A 22,208-nucleotide genomic window follows, 5' to 3' on the forward strand; every position below is an offset into this window, starting at 1 on the left:
GAATGAGTAGTCTGTCAGCTTAGGAACTTATACTGGGTGCTGTTTAGTCAGTGTGGATTCATCATAATAATTTGAGGTTTGTTGCAGACTTTAGATTATGCAATACATTTTAGATTTACACAGTCAAGTACTTAGTACCATCCTCTCACCCAGCACCATCATTCAAACATTTCCTGACTTCTGAATGCTTGACTTTGTAACCCTATCATTTTAGGAGAGCTTTCTGAAATATAGCAGTAGTCAAAAGTAATTAGCTCAGCAGACTGGTTTGAGACTCTCAAAACTCTGTGCAGTTAGGCTGAGTGACCAGCTGATGCTATCAGTACAAATCTTTTCTGCAATATGTGTATATAAGAATATACATCAATCTAAGTGAATATATATTATCTCAACAAGTCTGTCATATATATGATACATAAATATATGTGTATTTATAAAGGTGTGAATATATATATACACATAAAATTTCAATAGGAACACCAACGTACTGTTTATAACTTTAAGCAGTAATAAAAAGGAAAGAACAATTTCTCCATCTGTGTACACTGAGACTGATTACAAAGAGATGAGTCCTGACTTTGAGGGTTACTGGTTATGAGTCCTCGCCTACTGAAGAAGGCTGAGGTGAGGCAGGCAGGAAGTCTCCAGTCTCATGCTCCAGAAGAATCAGAAAATTACAGATCAAAATCTTTCCCCTGCTGCAGTCAGAATCAGAGCTTACCCTGTCTTTAGGTGTAACCATCAAAAAGGATGTAAATTTATTGTATTGTAAGTAGCCCTCATTTACTCCAGTAAAACTTACTTCCCTTCACAAATATTTGCTTTTTTGCCCAATACAAATAATAGTAACTCTAATAATGGGAACAGTTTACCTCAAAAAGCAGCTTCTCTCTCTCTCTCTCCCCCCTTCCTCATCCCCTCAAAAAAGACTGCTTAGTGATGGTCAGCAGCTGTAAACCTCAGGCAGTCTTAAAATCCATTCTTTGACTTGAAGAGTGCTGTGAGATTCTGGATATTCTCCAGTATTTAGTTTTGTTCTTCTAAGGGAAGCCTGAGAGAATTCTGATTATTAATTTTTCTCTGACCTAGTAAGAGCTAAAATTGCCTTCTGATCCCTCTCTGTATATACTTTTGCAGTGAAGCTTTGAAGTGGCATCTACTTTGTGCCAAGACACAAACCGCTGCCTTTTCCTTCACAGCAAAACATTGCAGAGGAGAGAAACCCTTGAGATGTTGACATTTTATGTTTGCTTTTCCTTGCTTTTGAAAGCCCTCTAGGCAAAAAGCATGCAGCCAGTGCCCAAAGAATAGACTTCGTGAGATAAAGCGTGGAAAATACGTTGCTAAAGGGAAAAATTCCAACCATCATTCCCACACTGGAACAGATATTAACATCTAACATGTAAACATCCCTAATTTTTTGATGTTTGTGGTGTTTTCTGTTTACGAACATCTTTCAGTTGCTCCTAGGACAAAAAGCGGTCCATGGCACACGTCCTGGCAAGGCCGCAGCAAGAATCTATTTCAAAGAGCCTATTGAAAACCCAGAGAAAGTAGTGAGAGTTCCTGCCAATAGCCCATGTTCTGTCTTAGGAGAAACCCTTTCTTCAGCTGCCTGTGGACTGACCACGCTGAAGCCCTGCTAAGAGAACTGGCAATAAATGAGGGTCACTGTGCTCTCTCCCATGGTCCCAGGCCAGGAAATGGGCTTCCTGCATGTAAGAGGCAGGCACATACACAGCCCCCACTTGGTAATGTAAATACACCTCTGATTCACTAGTGTGAGGAAGAGGATATCCTGTAGGATTTTTATTTTGAACAGAAGTCTTCGCATTTCCTTCTCAAGTTAGATAAGCAAGTTATTTCTACCGTGTCACTAAGCAAGCAACGAGGAGCAACTTGCCATGAAAATGCATCTTCTCAGTCTCCACTGGTCCTGGGTCTATTTCCTCAAGAAATATGGGGAATACTATTTTTATTCATCCCTGAAATTACCATCCAAGGCAGGATGAATGCAATTCAAGCTACTTCTCAATTCATATTGCAGCCTCACATGAGGCATGTACACAAACGTAAGTGATCCCATGCACAGTTTAAAAGCAAATCAGTGTCTTGAGGGACGGACCACATCATGAACAAGACCAGAAAATTAAGTAGAAGTGAGTATCTAAGGAGGCACTTCTGAAAATATTGACCTTAATTTCTTTGTGCTTTATTTCCTGCTTTTGTAAAAGAAATATGAACACATGCTCTGCCTTGTTCTTATAAGAATTGATGCATCATGCTCTTGCAAGACTGGATTCAGGCCCTTGGAAGACAGACAGTACAACATAAGAAATGCTATCTTTAATATGAACTCACCAGATATTAGTTTTAAAAAAAATAACTGAAAAATGATACATGCATTATTATTTAATGGCATAACAATTTAACACATGCTAATAGGTTGTGAAAGTTTAGGGAATCTCTGTATACACAGCTTGTGCATGGTCATTACTCTGAAGAACTTGTTGCATATAAAATCACATACCTGTCCAGGAGAAGCTGCAGAACATTCAGGAGTCATTAACTAGAAATAGCTTTGCTTTAATAATAAGTACTGGGAAAAATGTAAAAAACGGTACTGGGAAAGCTGAAGGAAGTGGGAAGCAATGAAGGAGATATCAGACTGAGGGGATTTAGTTTTGATTGCAGTAGTAGAAGAAATTGGAGGGGGGGGGTTGCTGCAGGGTATGTGGGAAAATTGAAAAAAAAAAAAAAAAAGAAGAATTTGAAGATCTCAGCAATCTGTTCGAAACTTCAGCTGTCATCTGGAGTGACAAAGACACCAGAGAAAATGGCTTCTTTTTCCTTTTTGTGTAAATAAAGTTTGTTTTAAAAGTTTCACTGTCAAACCATAGAGCCTGTTGCTGTAACTGTCAGGGATTGGTATGGGTTAAAAATGTCAAGCATTGTACTTCCAAGAGTTCAGGGGAGCCTACTGAAAATTCTTTAGGAGACTAGTGTTGGTTTTATGGCCCAAAGCCTTGGAAGACAGTAGATAGAGGGCCTGCACTGTGGCAATGAATCTAAAGAGCTCACAGAAACTCACTGGACTCTAATTAGACTCAAGTTTAGGAAACCACATCATCAAATGTTTGAATCCCAAACCAGAAGTTTGGGATTTTTGTAGAGAAAGTTTGGCTAGAGCAGTGACACAAAGACACACAAACACATAAATGCAGAGTGGCATTCAGTTTCACTAAACGTGGATGTCTACAGCCACTTCAGATGCCCCAGGGTTTTGGAGCTGTCTGCACAGGGATGACAAATATGATATCAAACCTCCTGGGAGAGCAGCCAGGACACCCCAGAGCATCTCAGGTGGCCCCAAACAACTATGTTTGGCTAACTAAATCCCAGCCTTCAATATCCCTCTTTTTCAGACAGAATATAATTCAATCACAGCACTTGATTTCAGGCCATCCTTCCAGCCTTGTCAGTGGGGAAGTGAAGGGGCAGAGCAGCCTCTATGAAGGCAGAGATTGCAGAGCTGATCCTCATTCTTCTGCTGGGCATGGCTACATCTGCTTCTCCCCCAAACTTCTGTCCCCACAAAAGCAAGATTTTTTTCATAATTCAAGTCACTGACTACCAGGAGGACAGAGAGTTTTCCCAACATATTTGAGGATATGTATGGTAAAGAAATCAGCTGTGTATTTTAGGTGATGGGCTCAAGACAGAAGCTGAATAAGGTTCAGTTTTCCCTTGACAAGGATCAAACTGGTTTTCTGTATGTCAAATACCATGCCTAAATAATCCCTGCCATCTAACAAGTTCAAAGAGCTTTTCAAATATTATCCTGCAAAACCATCACAGTGTTTTCTGTTATTTGCCACCAAAGGGTCACAGACATACCTGCTGATGTTTCTCTGAATTTGTCACTGGTCTTCTTCTTCCGCCATTTCCAAGGTTTAAAGATTTTGCCAATGTTGGAGAGTTTGCCCTTCCTCTTGAAGGGGGGAGTTTGGGATCCAGGGGCTGGTCCATCTGAGTTAGCAATTGAAGCCTTGTCCAAACCATCAACTATATAAAGGAAAGAAATAAAAACAACTGAAGGATGGAAAACAAAATATTACTCAACAGCTAAACTCCTCCACTACCAGATTGCAACAGGCTGTGTGTGCATAACCATGGACTTCTCCTGTTCCAGAAGGCAGCCTTAGGCTTCACTGCCTCTCAGCACCTCAGCTGCTTCTGTCCAGAACTTGCTTCTCATGATGGTCATCTGGTGTATTTGCACAGTCCGGTGGTTTTCTATCACTACAGGAGAATTTCTTTCAACATATGTTCGGGTGACTTTTTCCCAATCCTTGGTCAAGTTGCATAATTAACTATCACCACATAGAAAAAAAACCCCTTGCAATGTGAAAACATAAACTATTTCTTCTGGGTAAAATGAATCCCTTCTTAAACAAACTCTAAAGATAACTGTTCTGGCAGTGGAATGGGAACAGGTCTGTTTGATATCCCTGGTAATCAGTCCTTCCCAGCACTGCCTGCCATGAGTCAGGCTTCTTATTAACAAAGCTTATTTAACAATAAGCTTTTGAACTGAAGCCAAAACTTAAAGAAGGATTTCTTTTCTGCAAAAACATATCGATTGATATAAAAGCCAATACTTAGCATCCATGGCCAAACTTTGAGTTTCATGAACCAAATTAAGACTCATCCCACAACATGCTGTAGCATACAGTTAAAATAAACTACCCTAAGAAATCTATTATTACTTATTTCTGTTTAAGAATTCAGGTTTCTTAAAGCCTTCCATTTATAGTCTTTCTAACTATATTCTAAAAGTGTTCTAACAAGCACTTCCAATGTGCTGAATTTTACTCCTATGAGCAATAAAGTAACTGCTATTACCTAAGACAAAAAAATTAATCATGGGCTTAACTGTTTGTGCCATATAGGCTCTGTAATTGCTTTCATGCATCTAAACATTCTAATTATAACCAATTCAGAACAGACTTGATGACACTCGGAACAGTAGTAATGATAATCATAGATCATTAAATCAGAAATGCTATTCAAATAAAGAAATATCAATGCCCCCATTTTACAGATGGAAAATATGAGGCACAAAATTGTTAAGTGCTTAATTTTATGTTTGCCAAATAGCTTCCTGAATCCCGGTCCTGTGTCCTAGCTGCTCAAAAGATACACATTCAGCCACATAACATCATGGTGCAATCTTATTATTCTGTTTCTCAGACAAATGACATTTAATGAGTCCTATATTTGTCCTAGGCTTTAAATTGATCCAGGATGCTAAAAAAAATATCTTTTCTGTTAGAAAGCTGATGTAAGGCAAACAGAGTCCAAGAAACTTTATTTCCAATGTTTTGAAATAAAGTACTGGGAAGAAAGATTTATTGTATAACTTCATTGAAGTCTATGAAGCTAAAACTAGCAATAAACTTCCTCACCTGGGTGCCCTGGAGAACAAGGTGAACCTTAGAGAGGTTTCAAAGGAGTCTGCCTTAAAATGAAGCAGCTACTCCCCCACACACCCTGAGAAGCCAGGTGAGAGGTGGGAGGATGAGATGATCACCAAAGGCAGTGAGCAGCTCTGCAGAGAGGTACAGGGCAGCACAAGAAGCCCTGCAGGGGCTGCCTTGCCCGAAATTAGGGATTTCACTTTTGTCCAGGCTTACAGGAATTGCCTACGGAGTGCAGTCCTCTATGGAATACAGAAGCCTCTGCTGGAAACTGTGGATCTAAGTGAGAATTACAGTTATTTGAAGTGCATTTACAAAGACAAGAGAGCAAAATTCATCTTTGCAATTCCAGCTGACATAAAAAGGGATGAAGGCCACGGTTTGCAGCCAGGCAAAGTCAGATAAGAGGTAAGGAAGACACCACCAGAAGTTAGGTAATGCAGCACTGAACAGGTTCTGGGAAGATCTGAAGGCTCAGCCATGCAAACCTCCAAAGCTCTTTCTGGGGCTGACCTCACCTACTGTCAGGACCAGCTCTGAGCAACCTCCTGACTCCCTCCCAGCTGAGAATCCCATGGTGCTAAGGGATGTGGAAACGCAGTTTCTCTGTGAAATCAGCACTAGTAAATCCAAATACTCAGAAGTGAGACCAGGATCTCTTGGCTGTAGAGTTTTGTCCTGGGACAGGAGCCAGGCATTGTCTCACTGGCAGAAGCAGTGAGATACCAGCTCAGCAGAGCGAGAGGATACCCACCCTTGAGGCAGCAGGACAAAACCCATGCTCTTCTCTCCAGTGGCTCAGAAAGTGGGCTACTGGTGTGAAGTGCCTGCATCCTGGTGATAGACAGCATAGTCTTACAAGCACTAGAATGCTGATCTTTTCAAATCCTCCTGAGTCATGGTGTACAGCCTATTGCAGGAGACCACTTTCACAAAAACCTAATCTAGTTTTTTTTTTTTGCCCTGTGCCTACCAGTATAAATGGAGGAGGATTAGGGCTCCAACAGCTCCCCAAAGAGAAATACAGATTTGCATCGGTCCCTGTTCTGCCTTCTGCTGAAAACTGCTAACTCCAATGCAAAGATATTCATCCTAGCTACAGAAATCTGTCTGCTTCAAACTGAGCAAATACATGAAATTCATGGACAATAATTCCATTCAGGAAGATTGAAACTTTTGAAAACAGATGTCAACATTAACTCCTTCAGACAATAAAAGGCAAGGAGTTGATTTATCTAGTGAGTTCAAAATTGTGAATTTACTAATCCATGCAACCTTGTACCAATTTCCCCATTTAAAATATGTATTTGAAAAGAAGAAAGAAACATAGCCAGATATCACAGATTAACTTTAGAAATAATCTAAATAAAGTAATATGTCTAGAAAAAAATAACTCATATATATTATGTGTACACATATATATTCACAAGCTAGCACATTTTAGCAATTAATAAACTACTTAGAAAAAACCCCACAACTTCAGCAATGATATTTCAGAGCATTTTTGGAAAGATCTTTACAAAAGTTATTACTCCTCTTGTTTGAAGGAATCTCCACAGGAAGCTGATGCTTCAGATGCACACTATTTGCTTTACAGGTCATGCACAACTTAAGAATAAAGTGGTATGTTTTTCACCTCAGAAAACTTATCTACCTTCTATTAATCACTGTAAACATTATACATATTCACTGAGGGGAAAGGAAACATCTTAGCTTGCCTAGGTTTAAAGGAGCTTGCTGACTTGTGTTACTCCTTTATTTTTATGTATAGTGTCTTGACGCATCTTTGAAAAGCCAGTGAGTCACTTCATTGCCCTTCAATAAACATTTTTAATAACTTCAACACTTCTGGCAATAGTACCTGCATAGTTTACATGACCATATTCCAGTCCTTTGCCCTAGGTGAAGACTTTCCAGCAGCAGGATCAGCTAGGTGCACAAGAAAGACAAGAAGTGAGGATATGGATCCTGCATGTCGATGTCACATGAAGAGGAGACCTTGCTGCAAAAGGCCAACAACAAGGCTAGCAGAGACACTGCAAAGCCAAATCATGTCACATGGGCTGCCAGTTAGATGAAAAGTACAAAAAGGACACCCTCTCCTCAAGCTTGTAGGCAGCCAGAGATTAGATCACTCTGTGGATGACCCTGACTTTCCTACAAATGCTTAGAGATGCCTGAACATGTCTTATCCCAGGAAGGCTACTTGCAATAAGCAGCGCTGATCTCTGTAGCTGCTGAGGAAACACTTTACTGCTGTGAATGATCTCCAGAGACGCTGTGTGGCTGAGGCAGGCATGTGAAATCATCACAGTTTTCCCAGGGCATGGTACATTTCAGCACTAAGATGTCAGCACTGGCACAAGCTAAGACTTTCTTCAGATAAGGATTTACAATTGACTTTATAAGAGCAGAATGCAACAGAAGAACAACCCATCAGATCATTTCAAGCAAGACTAATATAAATTCCTGTGAAGTAAATAGTGTGTTTCTGCTGGTTCCAGGCCTTGTGATCTGGAATGCAGCAAGACCATTTTTAAAAAAACCTTTGACTTAAAGAAGTTCATGATCAAAAGAAAAGAACACTATACTTATGGCATTAGATGTTCTGTATTTTTTACTTCTGTATATTTTTTCTCTTGGCAGGGAAAATGAAAAGCCAGCAGAAGAACCTAACCTACACTCCCCTCACCAGCACCTTTCTACACAACTGATCTGATCCAATCCTGCTGGGGCACTGGCATATATTTAAGGGATTCTTTCTCACATCAGGGCTGTAAAGTACAAGACAGTACCAGCAGAACATCAAGATCTCTTCTTTCCACCACCATGCTGCACCTTTTATACTTCAATCCCTTCTCTCACCCACATCAGCCGAGGCTCACCCACCTGTACTGCAATTCTGCTCTGGATCCTTGTCATACTGCAAGGTTAAGAGTGTCAAGATGAAGGAAAAGTCCTCCTCCTATTACTGAACAACATAACCAAGAGGGGGAAAGTCACATAATCAAGTGCTCCACTGGTATCAAGGCACAAAGATAGCACTGGTGCCTAACACTTTCACTACCAATAGTTCTCTTGCAGTGTTGCCATGGTATCACCACATCACTTAAAGCATGTGAGGAAAACCTTTTCATCCTGTCAGAACACAGGTAACTCAGAGTATTGCCACATCTAACCATGAATGAATTGAGAAATGCAGCCCAAGATGCCTTGGCCGCAATTCAGAGTTCCCTTATATGTGGATTTGGATACAATTTCTGTGCTTATTAATTACCAGTTAGCTAGTACAACTTTTTTTCCTCTTCCTCTCACTGCACCCTGCTGCCTTGCAGGGATGTGCTGCAGAAGTCATCTTGGTTTATTGAGACCTCAAAACCTCTTCTGACTATGATAAGATTTTCTATACCACCTTGCTAGAGGGCACAGAGTTGGAAATCATGTTTTTTATGCCAGAAAAATGAACATGTTTTTGCAGCTGCCTATTATCCCCAATTAGGAGTAAGTCATCAACTTGCTATAGAGTATAAGCTGCTTATTCCTTGAGCTTACTGGCAAACTTCAAGACATTGCATGATAAAAGGCTTGACATAGTCATTAAAAATCAGAAGTCATTCTGACACTATAAATGTAATTTTCAATATGTATTTCAAATTATTATTTTTCCTGACCTGAATCTGATGTAAATTTTTTTCTTCTTTCTCACATTTTTGTTTTGAGGGTGATTTTGTTTTGTTTTTTGTTGGTGGGTTTTTCTAATCTACTTGGAAGGGAGAAAAAAAATGCAGCTAATCCATGGTGGATAAACTGGTAAATGGAAGAGATATAATCTACCTCCAGGCAGCACAATGAATTGGCATCTGCATGTTTTTGCCTTGCCATACATCTGGAGTTTAACTCTGGAGAAACTCTGTCGTGAGCTAATTGACTTGATTGTGTTTTAATTAAATGAAAGGAAAAAGCTGAAGTTCAAACGTGGGCGGCAGAGCGGTAATTTCCATATGGAACTGCCAATATTGCCAAATGTTAATAGGACCTCCTGCTGGCAATGAGCTAAACAGGCTGGGTAGTGGCTACTTTGTAGGGATGCTGGCTGCTGCCCTGGAAGAGCCAGAGGGAATCCTCCTAGGATAACCACAGGGATGGAGATGACAGCCTGAACACCTTCAGGTTTCTACAAGGATACAAATGCCTTTAGGGTTGCTGGAATCACACTTGGATCAGCAGTGCCAAAGTCCAGAAAGGGCTTCAAGTCTGAACCCTGCAACTCCCACTGCTTCCAGAAGCAAAATATTACCTTGCTGCAGAAAGTCAAACATGGCAAGAGTGGAAAATTCATCTCAGAAGACCATATTCTGTTCTGCCTGTGATGAGCTCCTACCTAAGCTCTGCAAAAAGCACAGGTACTGCTACACAGGCACTTCAGAGGACAGGAGGGAAGCCTGTGCTTCCCTGAAAGTCATAGCCCGGATGCTCAGGGCTCCGCATTTCCAAGAGCTGTGTGGCTGAGGGATGCTCAGACACACTGTTCTGTTCTGCAGTGTGGAGAAAAGGAGTATGACCAGAGTTACAAACAATGATGTATCTATTCTAGTTCTCACTTTCTTGGCTGTACACCTGGGATTAACTGGCTGAAGGCCTGGAAAAGCTTGTTTAGCTATCTGTCTCTTAGGCAGAATGCCCTAGTCCTACAAGACACTGATCCCCAGTAAGCAAGCAGGGGACCTGACCTGGGCTTCCTACTAGTTACACAAGAAAAAGGATATAAAATAAGGGTTAACTTTAGGGCTTGACACATGTTTGCTGCATCACTGGGGTAGAGTGGAAAAAGTGTTGCTTTTTTTTCCCTGGTCACAATAACCACCTCAACTTAAGTTCTATTGGATGGTTTGCCAGGTTACAGGCTATCATTGCCACAAATTGTCTCTTGCTAGTGCATCCCAAGTGCACATAACACACTTGTAACATCCGGCTTCAGCGTTACTCCACAATATAGTTTTCACTCCCACGGGGTTAATTCTACAGAATAAAAAAGCAAAGTTATGATTGTAGGACACTCTGTAGAGACACTAGAAATACCAAAGGCAACACAGCCAGTCAGGACTACCCAGCCTCTAAATTACACTTCCCATGCAGGAACCTCATGCTTCAGAGCTCGTTTTCTCCATCTGCACTGGCATCTGAGCTGGGTGCGTTCTACAGCGCATTGAGCACTGCAGACAGACCTCTACAATCACACCCCCTCTTCTCAACTCTTTCCTATATCAAAACACACCAGGGATTCTCCTAAGTCCTGGAAAAAAATAAAGATCTGACCTATGCTTGCAATATGTCCACAAACATGTGTTTGTAAATTAATTGTTTACATTTTGGATAGATGCAATCCTTATTGGAACAGCTACACAACTTATTTCTCCTCTTCAGTAACATATTTAACTTCCACACTTCCAGCTTCCTGAAGCAGGAACAAGCAAATGCTCAGCCATCCTGTTACACAGGTTTGAAAGCAATCTGGCTGAAAATCTTCTTGCTACCTCCTCTCTAACCCTGGACACAGCTGGCTCCAACCAGAAGGAAAAGGATCATAGGTTTAATTCAGGTTGCTTATTATTTTTTTTCCTCAACCCCAATACTTGAGAAAAAAATCAGCAAATGGAAAGTTTCCAGACAGTTACATTTTCCAGATATACGAAGCAGCATATCAAAGGTCAAAGCAACTCCTCCACAAAAATGGGGGGGAAAATCCAGGCACAATAACAAAGATGTGGGAGGACAGAAAAAACAACTAAAAGCAGTGTACATAAAAGAGCAACCAAACTACTTTAAGCAACTGAGCTGCTAATTGCAAAATTAATGCTTCTTGTGTCTGAATATTAAGGGATAAATCTCCTTGGAGTACAATGGTATATATTTCTATTCACATTTTAAATATTTTTTGGATGATTTTGTAATGTCTCCTAATAGTAAGCTGCATGTACTCATCTTAGTAAATTCTATTGATATTTTAAAACCACGTCTGAAAAGCAGAACTGCAAAACTGGAAATATTTCTTTACTGACTTTTCTTGGCACAGCCTTAATATGGGGGAGAAACATAATTGTAATAAATTTACAACAAATCTTTTTAGCTGCAGGCAAGGGGGTAACTCTCCCCAGCAAATATTGGCTAGAAGTGTGAAAATAAACTGAAGCACCTGTGGCCTTTCTCCTGTGTGGTGATAAAGAGGAATTAAAAGCAACCACCTTTGCAGTAGTTAATAGGTGTATTATACCACTGCTGAGATAAAACTGGGTGAGGAGAGTCACAGTGAAGCCTTTGGCCCTGGTTTTCACCTCCCCAGCAGCAATTTACTGTCTATCTGCCTCAAACAGCCCAGGAGTCCCTGGATGGCTGGTTTTAGCAGCAGCACCTGCTAAGGCAAGGGAAGGCAGGGAAAGATCTCCAGTGCCACCTGACTGACAGGAAAGATGGGGTGGTAGGTGTGCCACACCCTCAGGTGGCCCCAGCTACTCACTGTCTACTCTGAGTCAAAAACCTAGCAAGACAGTAAAAGCATGGCCAAAGTTACTCTGGGATGCTTATAGCTCCTCTCCATCCCTAAGCTAGCTTGAGGCTGTCACAGGTCTCAGCTGGCTGGCTTTCTCGAGCTGTACATCACCCCTAAGGAGATGCTGCAGGATGTTAGGAGATTACTCTGCTAACTCACCTACTCTGCATCATTGGCTAAAGGACTCAGCTGCTGATCCCTCTCAGCCATGCTTCTGATACACCTGGAAAGACAGAGGCACTTCCCCGCACATCTCTGGCAGTGTCCCCAGAAGACATCACCACTGCAGGAGGAGGCAGGACACAGGTACAGCTTTACAGAGATGCTGCCCACACTAGTGGGCTTCCAGTCATCTCAGCCTGTGTTTTTGCACCACCACAGTAGAAACCTTAGCTGAACCACCAGCCACGCTGGTGACCACTTGTAAGGCTGCACATTATCACTGCACTGAGACAAAAGAAAAACAGCCTTTGTCTGGGCTTCTAAAACTGAGTCAGCTCCTTCTACTGAACTGGAGAGTGTAGCATTGAGCTGGGGCAGGAACAGAACAGGAGTGAAGGGGAGAGAGGTCTGTGAAGAGAGGGAAGACTTCTGCCAGGAAGTGATCACCTGAGCTCACTGCCAACAGGTGTGAGAGATGCTTGATGCTCTGCAACACATCCAGTGCTGAAGCAATGACCACCTGAAGGGCTAACATCATCAGCTGTTCTTCTCTTCAGCATGAAAAAGGTGAGGAACACACTCCAACTCATTCCAGACCATCCAGTGCCCTTGCCTAACACAATTCTCTATGAATATTACACTTGTTTTTCCCGTTATTTTCACTATCTTTAACCAAATCTCTCACAATTAACACGTTTATATATCTGAAAGCAGGTCTGCTTTTGTGAGCTCTCATCCCAATGCTTCCTCACTCCTAAGTACTATGACAAGAAGTTCCTGATCTATGAATAACAGAACATTTACATACCCAAAACCTTAGGAGCAATTTGATCAGCCATGTAATTAAATGCCTGGGACAGGACAGTCCAGAGCTCATTGTGCTGCCTTTCAAGAGCAACATTTTCTTCTATACTGGCACTGCTTCAACACCTCTTTTTCTGGTACAGGAAACAGCATATTGCACTTGTCCAAATGTGCGCGAGTCAACCTCAAAGCAAAGTCTTTCTCTCTGACCTTGCTGGCCTCAGAATCCTGCCAGGGAGGTCAAGAACGCTTTTAAACCCAACCAGCAAATTTCTGATTGTTGCTGTCATTGCAAATATTTGTACAGGCTTTTAGCTCTGCCGTCTTTGTAGAGAGAACTGTGTTTATTTTTAAGTTCGGTTTTTAGCTGCCTTTAAAATGCTCGTATTTGTTGCTGGATACCAACTTGAATAAATAATAATAGTAAAACTCCAAAATACTCAGAACAACCTATTAATGATTAAACAGAGTCTTCTTAGTCAAAATACTAATTTTCCAACTCTAAAACCACAGCCTGTAAAAATAATTCATATCATTCTGTATGTATAATATCATAATTCTTAATACAGTCTAAGTCATCTTCTTTGCTATGAGGAAAAATGAGTTGCCAAGTTGCATCATGTTTCATTACCCTCTCCATCCCCAGCCACACAGCCAACAGCTGTTTTATTCCCTGTAACTTTTTCTTTACTAGGGTCAAGGTGGGGAAAATCAGGCACAAGCTGACATATTTGTCATATGGCAGCCCAGTTGCCCTTCTTTTGCCAGCTTAAACTCAGACATTCAGGGGCATGTTCATGCCAAAGGATGAGTCTGTGCAACTGTGATGGGATTCAGTTTTACTTTAAAAAACAGTGTGTAAAAAACACAATCAAGAAACAGTAACTCCATGAAGCAAGGTAATGGCACTGTTAATCACCTACAGTAAAACCCAGCAGAATTGTAGTACCATCTCCATGAAGGTTTGAGGCTGTATTCATAGATTTATTTTTTTTTTTTACTTCAGTCTTTCCATGGAATCAGTGTTTATGGAAGTGAGGTGCTGGTAATACAAAAAACCAACCTGTAGTTGGAACAAATTACAAATGAGAAAGCTGCTGTCCTTCAGCTTATTGCACTGGGATGCTGGGCTGGAGCCTGCCCTGTTCACAGTGCACGCAGGTGCTTGTAACTTGTGGAGGCAGGGCTGGAAACCAGGATCACACTTCCCTGTGGGACAGCCAGCAGCACTCTCCTTTTAGATCCAGGCACCAGCCCAGGACTAACCAGCACATCAAGTACTCCTGGGAGGGAAAAGGGCTAAAGAAAGGAGCTTGTTGAAGCTTCAGTTGGGGAGACATCATCTTCTTGTCACAGAAGGCACTAAAAATATGCTTTGCTCTCCCAGCGGATTCTTCCCTTAGGGGAAAACAGCTACTCTGTAAGAGCACCAGCATGGCAGATACATAATTGATACCTTCATTTCCCCACTTGCTTGTTCCTGATGTATTTGAGACCTCTGCTTCTCCTCTGCTCTCTGTTAATAATGAATGATTGCATTATCGCTATGCTTAAAGAGGGCTGGCCATAGATCAGAACCTCTTTGTTTAAAGAGCGTATGGACAAACACCAAAAAAGACCATTCTTGTTTCAGCTCCAGGTATAAAATGAAGGACAATAGCTTGAAACACAGATTTCTGATTTTCAGTGACACCTGCTCAGTTGTTGCATTTAAAAATAATTTTTAGCTGTCCACAAGCCCCTATGAGGTTTTTTGCAGCATGTTCCTTTCTAACTTTCCCATTCAGACATTGGCATTTTAAGCAATCATAAAATATATCTTTGCTCTCTGTAGGCTAAAACAAAATGCCAACTTCAACTTTAATGTGCTAGTTTAAACTGAACTGCTTTAGCTGGAGTTGGATGAGCATCCCTTGAGCTGGGAAGCAAGGACCAATGGGAAAAATTCCAGCCCCCATCTCCTCTCCACCAGTGCATTCCAGCACTATACTACCACATGGCCTAACAATATTCATTCAGTACTCAGCTCCAGCACACAGAGCTTCAAAGAGCAAAGAGGAAATGCCTGTTTGCCTGTCAGGGGCACCTGAGCCCACCCAGTTATTCCAGCACACATCAATACACTGCTGTGCAGGAAAACCATTCCTTTTTCTAAGTGGAATTAGGAGTTAGTAGTCATCATAGCCCAATGAAACATTTTAAGCCTTCCAATTACCATTAAGATGCATTCAGGCTGATCATGAATCAGATAATCTATTGATTTATTTACTTTGTACAAAACCCAATACAGACCACAAGAATAACTTAGCCTATTTTAGCCAGATTAATGCAGACAGACATCACTCCAACTATGGAATGACACACTTCATTGTCTTTTGCATTTTCTTTAAGAATGTCTTTAAACCCTTAAAAAAATGTAGCTTTAATTTAAAAAATGTTTTTATTATTCCTTATTTATTTAGAGGCTACGTGACCCTTGAGTAATTACAAGCCGGGATACAAAACACTGACATGAATTACTTAAAAAAACAAATGAAACAGAAGCTGTTCTAGCAATTATCAGGTTCCTTTAGTTTTATGATTACAAGTGCCATGACCTTGTTGATACAGATGAATTGAGAACAAAAGCTTTACTATTTAGCCATGTGCTGATGAGTGCCATAGTAAGAACTTGATTGAAATGAAATAGGTGGTGCAAAAAAAACCAAATATGACTGGCAAGACCTGGACCTATTGCTAGCAAATCCAAGCAGCACTAGAAATTCCAAATCCTTGCAAATAAAGTATGTCCAGCATCAGCCTTCACCAAATTCATCTTTGGCATTATTTAAGATCTTTAAAGCTTTCTTTTTTAAACTGCTACCAAATGTTTTCCTAGAGAGGGAACATTATGTGATGGAGCGCACGCCTGTTTCCATCGGTCCCTGGGAAAGCGAGCCATTTCTTAGGAAAGCCCACAGGAATACTCCAGAAATTCCTGCTTGCAATTTCTGCCTGACTCGACTGTTTCTCATCCTGGGCTTTCTACAACCCACCCAGCTGCTGATGCACGTGACAAGGGAGAGAAAGGGCTATTTATCTGCTTAGCTAACGATGAATCAACACATGGACAAAGTGTCTCACAGAGGAATGAGCAATCACTGTTTCCACTGGTGGTACTTCCAGGGTGTGTCTCCAAGAGTTTGCCCAGAGGTGAGCAGTCCATCCTGGCAGGCAGGGCTTGCTTGGGTCTCTGCTCTTCCCATGTAGCAGCCCCCAAAATTACAGTGCTGCAGGGATCCAAGGAAGGATAGGAAAGCAGAGATCCCACAGGCAATGGATGACCTTTGCCCCATGCCCAGTGGGCACAGAGGGAACACTGAAGCCCTGGAATGGCAAGCAGGATTCAAACCCAGTCCCTGAGCCCCTCTGCAAGGCACAATGTGTTCACAGCCACTCCCCAGCATTACTTTGACTATGAAGTTTGAAACCTGTTGAGCTCCAATCTCAACTGAAGGAGCAGAAGGCCTTCCTGCAACCCCTGGCAATTTACCTCCCCCAGAAAATACCTCCTGAAAACTTCTATACCATATTGAAAAAAACTGCCTTGTAACTCCACCTCCAGTGAAAAATGCTTTCTGTAAGAACAGGTTTTGAAAGAAAAAGGTTAGTAATTATTCTTTAAAAGAACACCTTCAAGCAGCTTACAAATAAATGATGGCAACTTTGTTGAGCTTAGCAAGAAGCTGTGACATTTTGGAAACTAAAAGAAGTGATAAAGATTTCAGTCATTTTGCTTGCCTGGAAAAAGGTTTACGACTTCCCTTAAACCTCACTCCCACTCTTGCTAACATTCAAGTACTTGGCACACATACTCAACATTTTTAGACCCTGTACTCACTTTTCACCCTAGCTGGATGCTGAACTTTGGGAGAGAGTGGTAATTTTAACACCAGGAGAGACCCAAAAAGGGACTGGTGCATTACACCACGCAACTCCTTGCCGTGAAGAAGCATTGTCTTTCACATGCTGTGCTCACAAAAGCTATGGCAGATCAGGGAAAAACCTGGAATTGTGATGAAACATATATAAGCCACAATAAGCAAAACAGAAGATTTCTGTATTTAGTAGGAAATTTTCTGTACATCAATGCAAGTGAAGAATACAAGGAATATAGGTAAGCACAGCAGCACAGCCTGACTCAGGTTTTAAGGAAGTTCTAGAAAAGCACCACCAACCTTCACCAAATATTTTCTTGTTCTAGAAGGAATGAAATTAAACTAAATCAAAAACTAAATCAAATGTTAACTGGCTCTTTTTTTTTTTTTTTTTTTTCTTTAATTCCTGTATAGGATCATGAATAACATACTAAACTGAAAAGCACAGAAATGCAAGATGTATCCCAGTCAGAAGCTTTTTGACAAATGTTATGACATTTCATGCGTTTATGAATAGTGGTCACCATCAGTTTCACTGGTGGAACTGAACCAGTTCTGTAAGAATTTTCACTTAAGCCAGAACACTTTAGTTTCATGTTTGGGAACATGCACGTGGCCCACACAACAGGGCTGTAGCTAGCCTTGCATTTGAAAGGCTGCCTTTAGTTTTTGGACAGGGAGCAGCAGCCTGGCCAAGCATCCAGACGGTGACCCACTGTAAATCAGCCCCTGCCAGATCAGCTCAGCAATGCTGGAGCAGCCAGCTAAAGGAAAGGGTCCATGGATTGTGTCAAGGTAGCAGGGAAAACAGGATCCTATTTCAGGTAACACTTGCCCTGAGGAGGACAAGGAACCTCCAGATGTGTCCTCAAAGCTTCCAATCTAAACTGCTCCACCACCAACACCGCCCTCCCACTTCAGTCAGACTCTCTGCTGACTTTAAACTTCTGTCTTTTAAACCATGCGGGAATCAAAGGTTTGAGTGGACTTTTAATTATCTTTCATGCCAACACAGGCTTTTAGAGTATAATTGAATTTAGTGGGAAGTTTAGCTTTGAGAAAAGGAGAAAAAGTAATGAATAACAAGAAATAAAAAAAGGAAGGATTACTATGGCACGCACATTTTGTTCAGACTCGGAGCAAGACAAAAGATTGCATTTGCCTAATTTGCTCATGTGCTAGGAATACCATGGTTTATCACTAATACTGCACACTTTTATGCAGGAACAGGGCCAGCATACAGGCTGGGAATGGCCCCTGGCTGGAGTGTGGAGCTCACAGGGATGCAGTTTGCTTCCCCAGCAGTGGCAGCACTCTGGGCTCAGCACCTGCTCATCAGGGAGGCAAGGAAAAACTCAAACACAAAATACGAAGAGGGTCTTGTTATTCACGCAGAGGGAAGTGCCTCACTACTAAATACTCTGGAAGACATGGTCCTGCGTGCTGGCTTTTAGAAAGGACCTTTAACTCCATCTAATATTTTAATAAACCCATGAACTTCACAACTAAAACAAGCCAGAGCATAAAGCCAGGGTGAAATGTGTAATTGGTGAAAATACTGAAAGGACTGTAACTAAAAAACATTATGTAGGTTTGTGTGCAAGGAAAAGTTCTCATCACTAATTTCACTGACATGCAGTTTAATGCAAGGGGCTTTTTCCAGGCAAATACAGAAAGGAGTGGAGTGGAGGAAATGCAGGGCTATATCCACAAAACAAAAGGATCCAATTGACTTCTTATGGCACCTACTCAGAACTGGAGAGGCCCAGAGAAAATCTCTGCTATTCAAAGGACTCTTACCCTTGTACTTTTACTTCTGGGAGCTCCACGGAGCATTGCTCTGTCTCTCACCTTCTCTCATGTACCCTTCCTACAACTGCAAACAATTGCTACTACCAGACCTCTGGCTTCTCTATTTTAATGGACACAACAAATATTTTGAAAAATAGTTAGTTATCTTGAAAGTTGTGCTATGGACATCTACAGCAAAATATAACATCAATCCTAGTCTGAAGCTAAAAACTTTGGTGAGTGTATGTGACTCCATACACATGTGCATCACTCAATGGGACTTCACTCACAATTCCTGGGTTAGAGAAAAAATGCTCCTGCCAGTGTGTCATTAAAAGAGTCATCAATATGATACCAACAATAAATGCATCAAGATAAACTAATGGTTGCCTTTCTCACCTAATTTCACAGTAAGCTGCCAGACTGAAGAAGGCTAGTGGAAGTCCTCATAAAAGACTTCCCACTTTACTACCCATCTCCTTGAAGCATCACCTCTTGCACCACCTCAGCATTATCCCAGTTTCTCTCCCTCCTCTCTCAACTCAAACACAGTCTTTTTCTTTTCACTCCACAAGAAGGACATTTTTTGTCTCAAAACTTTTACAGCCACTCCTTATGTTAAAAAATTAATAAAATAAAAAGGCACCAAAAATAGTAGGCGCAAAGACTGAATTATAAGGAAATATACACAGTAATACAAAATAAACCTCTCTACATTTGCAAGTTTTCCCTGCGTTGACATCTGGACATGTAAGTAATCACTTAAACTAGAAAGAATGGGCTCCATGCTGGTATTTTTTTAATGAGATTGAAGTGCCTGCTATTTGCTTTTAGGAAATGGCTAATTTAATTAGAAGCTCTGCATCTGCTCTTCCTTTTCTCTCCACTCAGTCTTACATGGAATTTACTGCACAAACAAGAAAAAATCTAAACTGAAAGAAAGAAACCTCTGGACCCATATATAAAGAGGATGCATCAATTCTTAGGGAGTTAAGAAAACTCATCTGTGCAACCAGACACTTCCCTGCTGACATAAGGACATGGGTCTCAGTTCTGCCCTGCTGCTATATACAGGCCCTCGGGGAAAAAAAAACAGGTTGCCAAATATGCTAACCAGTAGCATTCCCATCCAGGGACATCAGGGTGTAATGATGCTATCTGCTGAACCACAGGCAGAGGCTGAGGAGCCTGCTCTCCTGCCAAAGCTAAAGAAAGAATTAACCACAGCAGTGGGATAATTCACTGGCTGTCTTCAGCTGATTCCTTCATCACGGTGAACTTGCCTAACAAAGGATTTCATACAGCAATGCTATTTTGGTTTTTTGGTTCATCTCACCTTCTGGTGATGTTTCCTGCAATGTTTCTCTTCTGTGGTTGAGGAAACCCTGAATGCAATGTAGGATGAGCTACAGAAAGGGAGAGATGTTTTCTCTACAAACAGATCCCTGAGGACAGCCGGTGGAAAGGTGAAACCACAAAGATCCATGGCATGACTTCAATCATTTGTGCTCACTTACGTCCAAGGTCCATGACTTTCAGGTCTGACACGCTCTCTCTATGGCAAGAGGGGGAGGGGAAACAATATTTAACTATCACACAAGACCCATCTTCAGGACTGATTAATACCCATGGGAAGATTTCAGAACTGGGCAACATGAACCCTTCAAGATCATGCCAGGGTGATTAGCTGTGGCCTTTATTCTTACATGCTATCAGATCTCGCTGATTTTGCACTGAAGTAGCTGGGAAAGGCTTGTACCTTAACAGGCTTGAGCTGCAGCCACTGTAGCCATTGCCAAACTAAAAACTAGTCTAGACACAGCATGCAATGATAGACGTCAAATCTTGTGTCCAGCTTCTCCTGCTAACTAGAGAAATCTGCAAAGTCCCAAGCTTTTGTTAATGGCTTAAACTGTATTGAAAATAATACTTAGCTTTGGTATACTTTCTAGTGGCCTAAACCTGTATTCTCAAGGTTTGTTCAACATTCATGGATGTCAGCTAGAAAGGTACATTCTTTTTTCCTTTTTCTCCTTCAAAAATGCATAATCCTAGAGATCCAATAGTGACATTAAATACTTTTTTTCCTTCAACACATTTTTTGACTATGCACTTCAAACTAAGCTACAGAGTTTCCAGGTGCATTAAACTTTTCAGAAACACACTGTTCATCTTGCTGGGTCTGTCTAAAATACACTCTCTTACTCTTCTCCCCCGCCTTGCCTACGGTAGCAATGGGAAAATTAAATCAGCAGGAGAAGAAGTGCAGGAGGGAGTTAAGAGAGGTGTTTCTGTAAGTGTCCAAGATTCTTGTTTTTTCAGTTTCAGGTTTCTGAGAATTCCCCTAGGCTTTCCCAACACAAACTTTCTTCCTCTTTTCAGAATCATGTTCTCTTTGTAACATGACACAGTTACATGACAGTACTGCCCAACAGAAAGCTTTTAAAGCAGAGTGACAGTCAGGTAATTTCTGAATGCTTTGTAGTTCATATCTCTTTCTTTTTCTTGCTGGCTCATGTTCTTCTACTCTCTTATTACTTCCTCATCCAACTAAAGTATATAATATTTCTGCTTGGTCTTTGTCCAGCTCTCAAGAAACTGTCTTTATCCACAGTCTTAGTTGTCTGCTTTAGTGTTCATTCCCTTGCACAGATAGAGTCTCTATTGTGTCTCACTTATTTCTTCCATACCCTATTTCTATGTGTCAAAAGAGGCAATATTCAAGCAAGAATAAACAACAGCATTGTTTTTCCAAGAAATCAAATCTAGTGTCCTCTCACATAAGAGTCAGACCAGCTTTCCAAAAGTTTCCTTCAAGAATTTAAGCACAGGAACTACCCTGCAATTTCTGCAATTGTTTTAAACCTCGTATGGATTTTAGCACTAATTATTAATAGCAATATTCTCCTTTTTTTATCAATCACTTGAACAATTTGTGAGTAAAAGAATCATTCATGGTGGCAAAATGTGTAAGGCAGGAAAACCACTACACCCTTCTCTGTATAAACATAAAAGAGGCCAGATTTGCAGTGCACTAGAACACTGCTTCACATTTTCAGAACAAGAATACTCTTAGCATCTGTGCCAAAACCAACACTTCCTTCCCCTCAGAAACGCAATAAAGCTATAAAACTCCAAGAAAAAAACCAGTAATCTTCAGACACATTGAATGAATTTACAGGGAAGGAAATGCACAGCCAGTTCTGAATTATTAACAATGAAATAAATTATAACACATTATAAATGCATAATTTAAACACATCTAATTTCTTGGCAATGGACTGTTTGGGGTTTTTTTCTCCTCATAAAGACAGATAGTATCTAAAAACCATTTCCCACCAGCTTAGAGGGACTTTAAGTTGTAACGTGACTCAAATTACTTAATTGTATCCCACTAAATCTCTTTCACAAGCATGCAACGAAAGTGTCATTCCTTTGTTGATTCATCCAGAATCTTGGGGGGGAAAAATGCCCACAGAGATTAGCTTTCAGTCTGTGTGACTTTAT

At 41.0% G+C, this 22,208-nt stretch overlaps 1 protein-coding gene across 7 annotated transcripts in view; it reads right to left on the reverse strand.

The window, feature by feature from the left end:
• Positions 1-22,208, reverse strand: part of PHACTR2 (phosphatase and actin regulator 2) — a 129,814-nt gene that overhangs the window by 41,047 nt on the left and 66,559 nt on the right. For all 7 annotated transcript variants that reach the window (XM_023923468.2, XM_023923466.2, XM_086869052.1 and 4 more), the window contains exon 2: positions 3,898-4,065. In XM_023923468.2, coding sequence (XP_023779236.1) covers positions 3,898-4,065 — 168 coding nt within the window. The remainder of the gene's footprint in view (positions 1-3,897; positions 4,066-22,208) is intronic.

This window comes from Cyanistes caeruleus, chromosome 2 (assembly GCF_971803275.1).
Source record: "Cyanistes caeruleus chromosome 2, bCyaCae1.hap1.1, whole genome shotgun sequence".
Lineage (NCBI taxonomy): Eukaryota > Metazoa > Chordata > Aves > Passeriformes > Paridae > Cyanistes > Cyanistes caeruleus.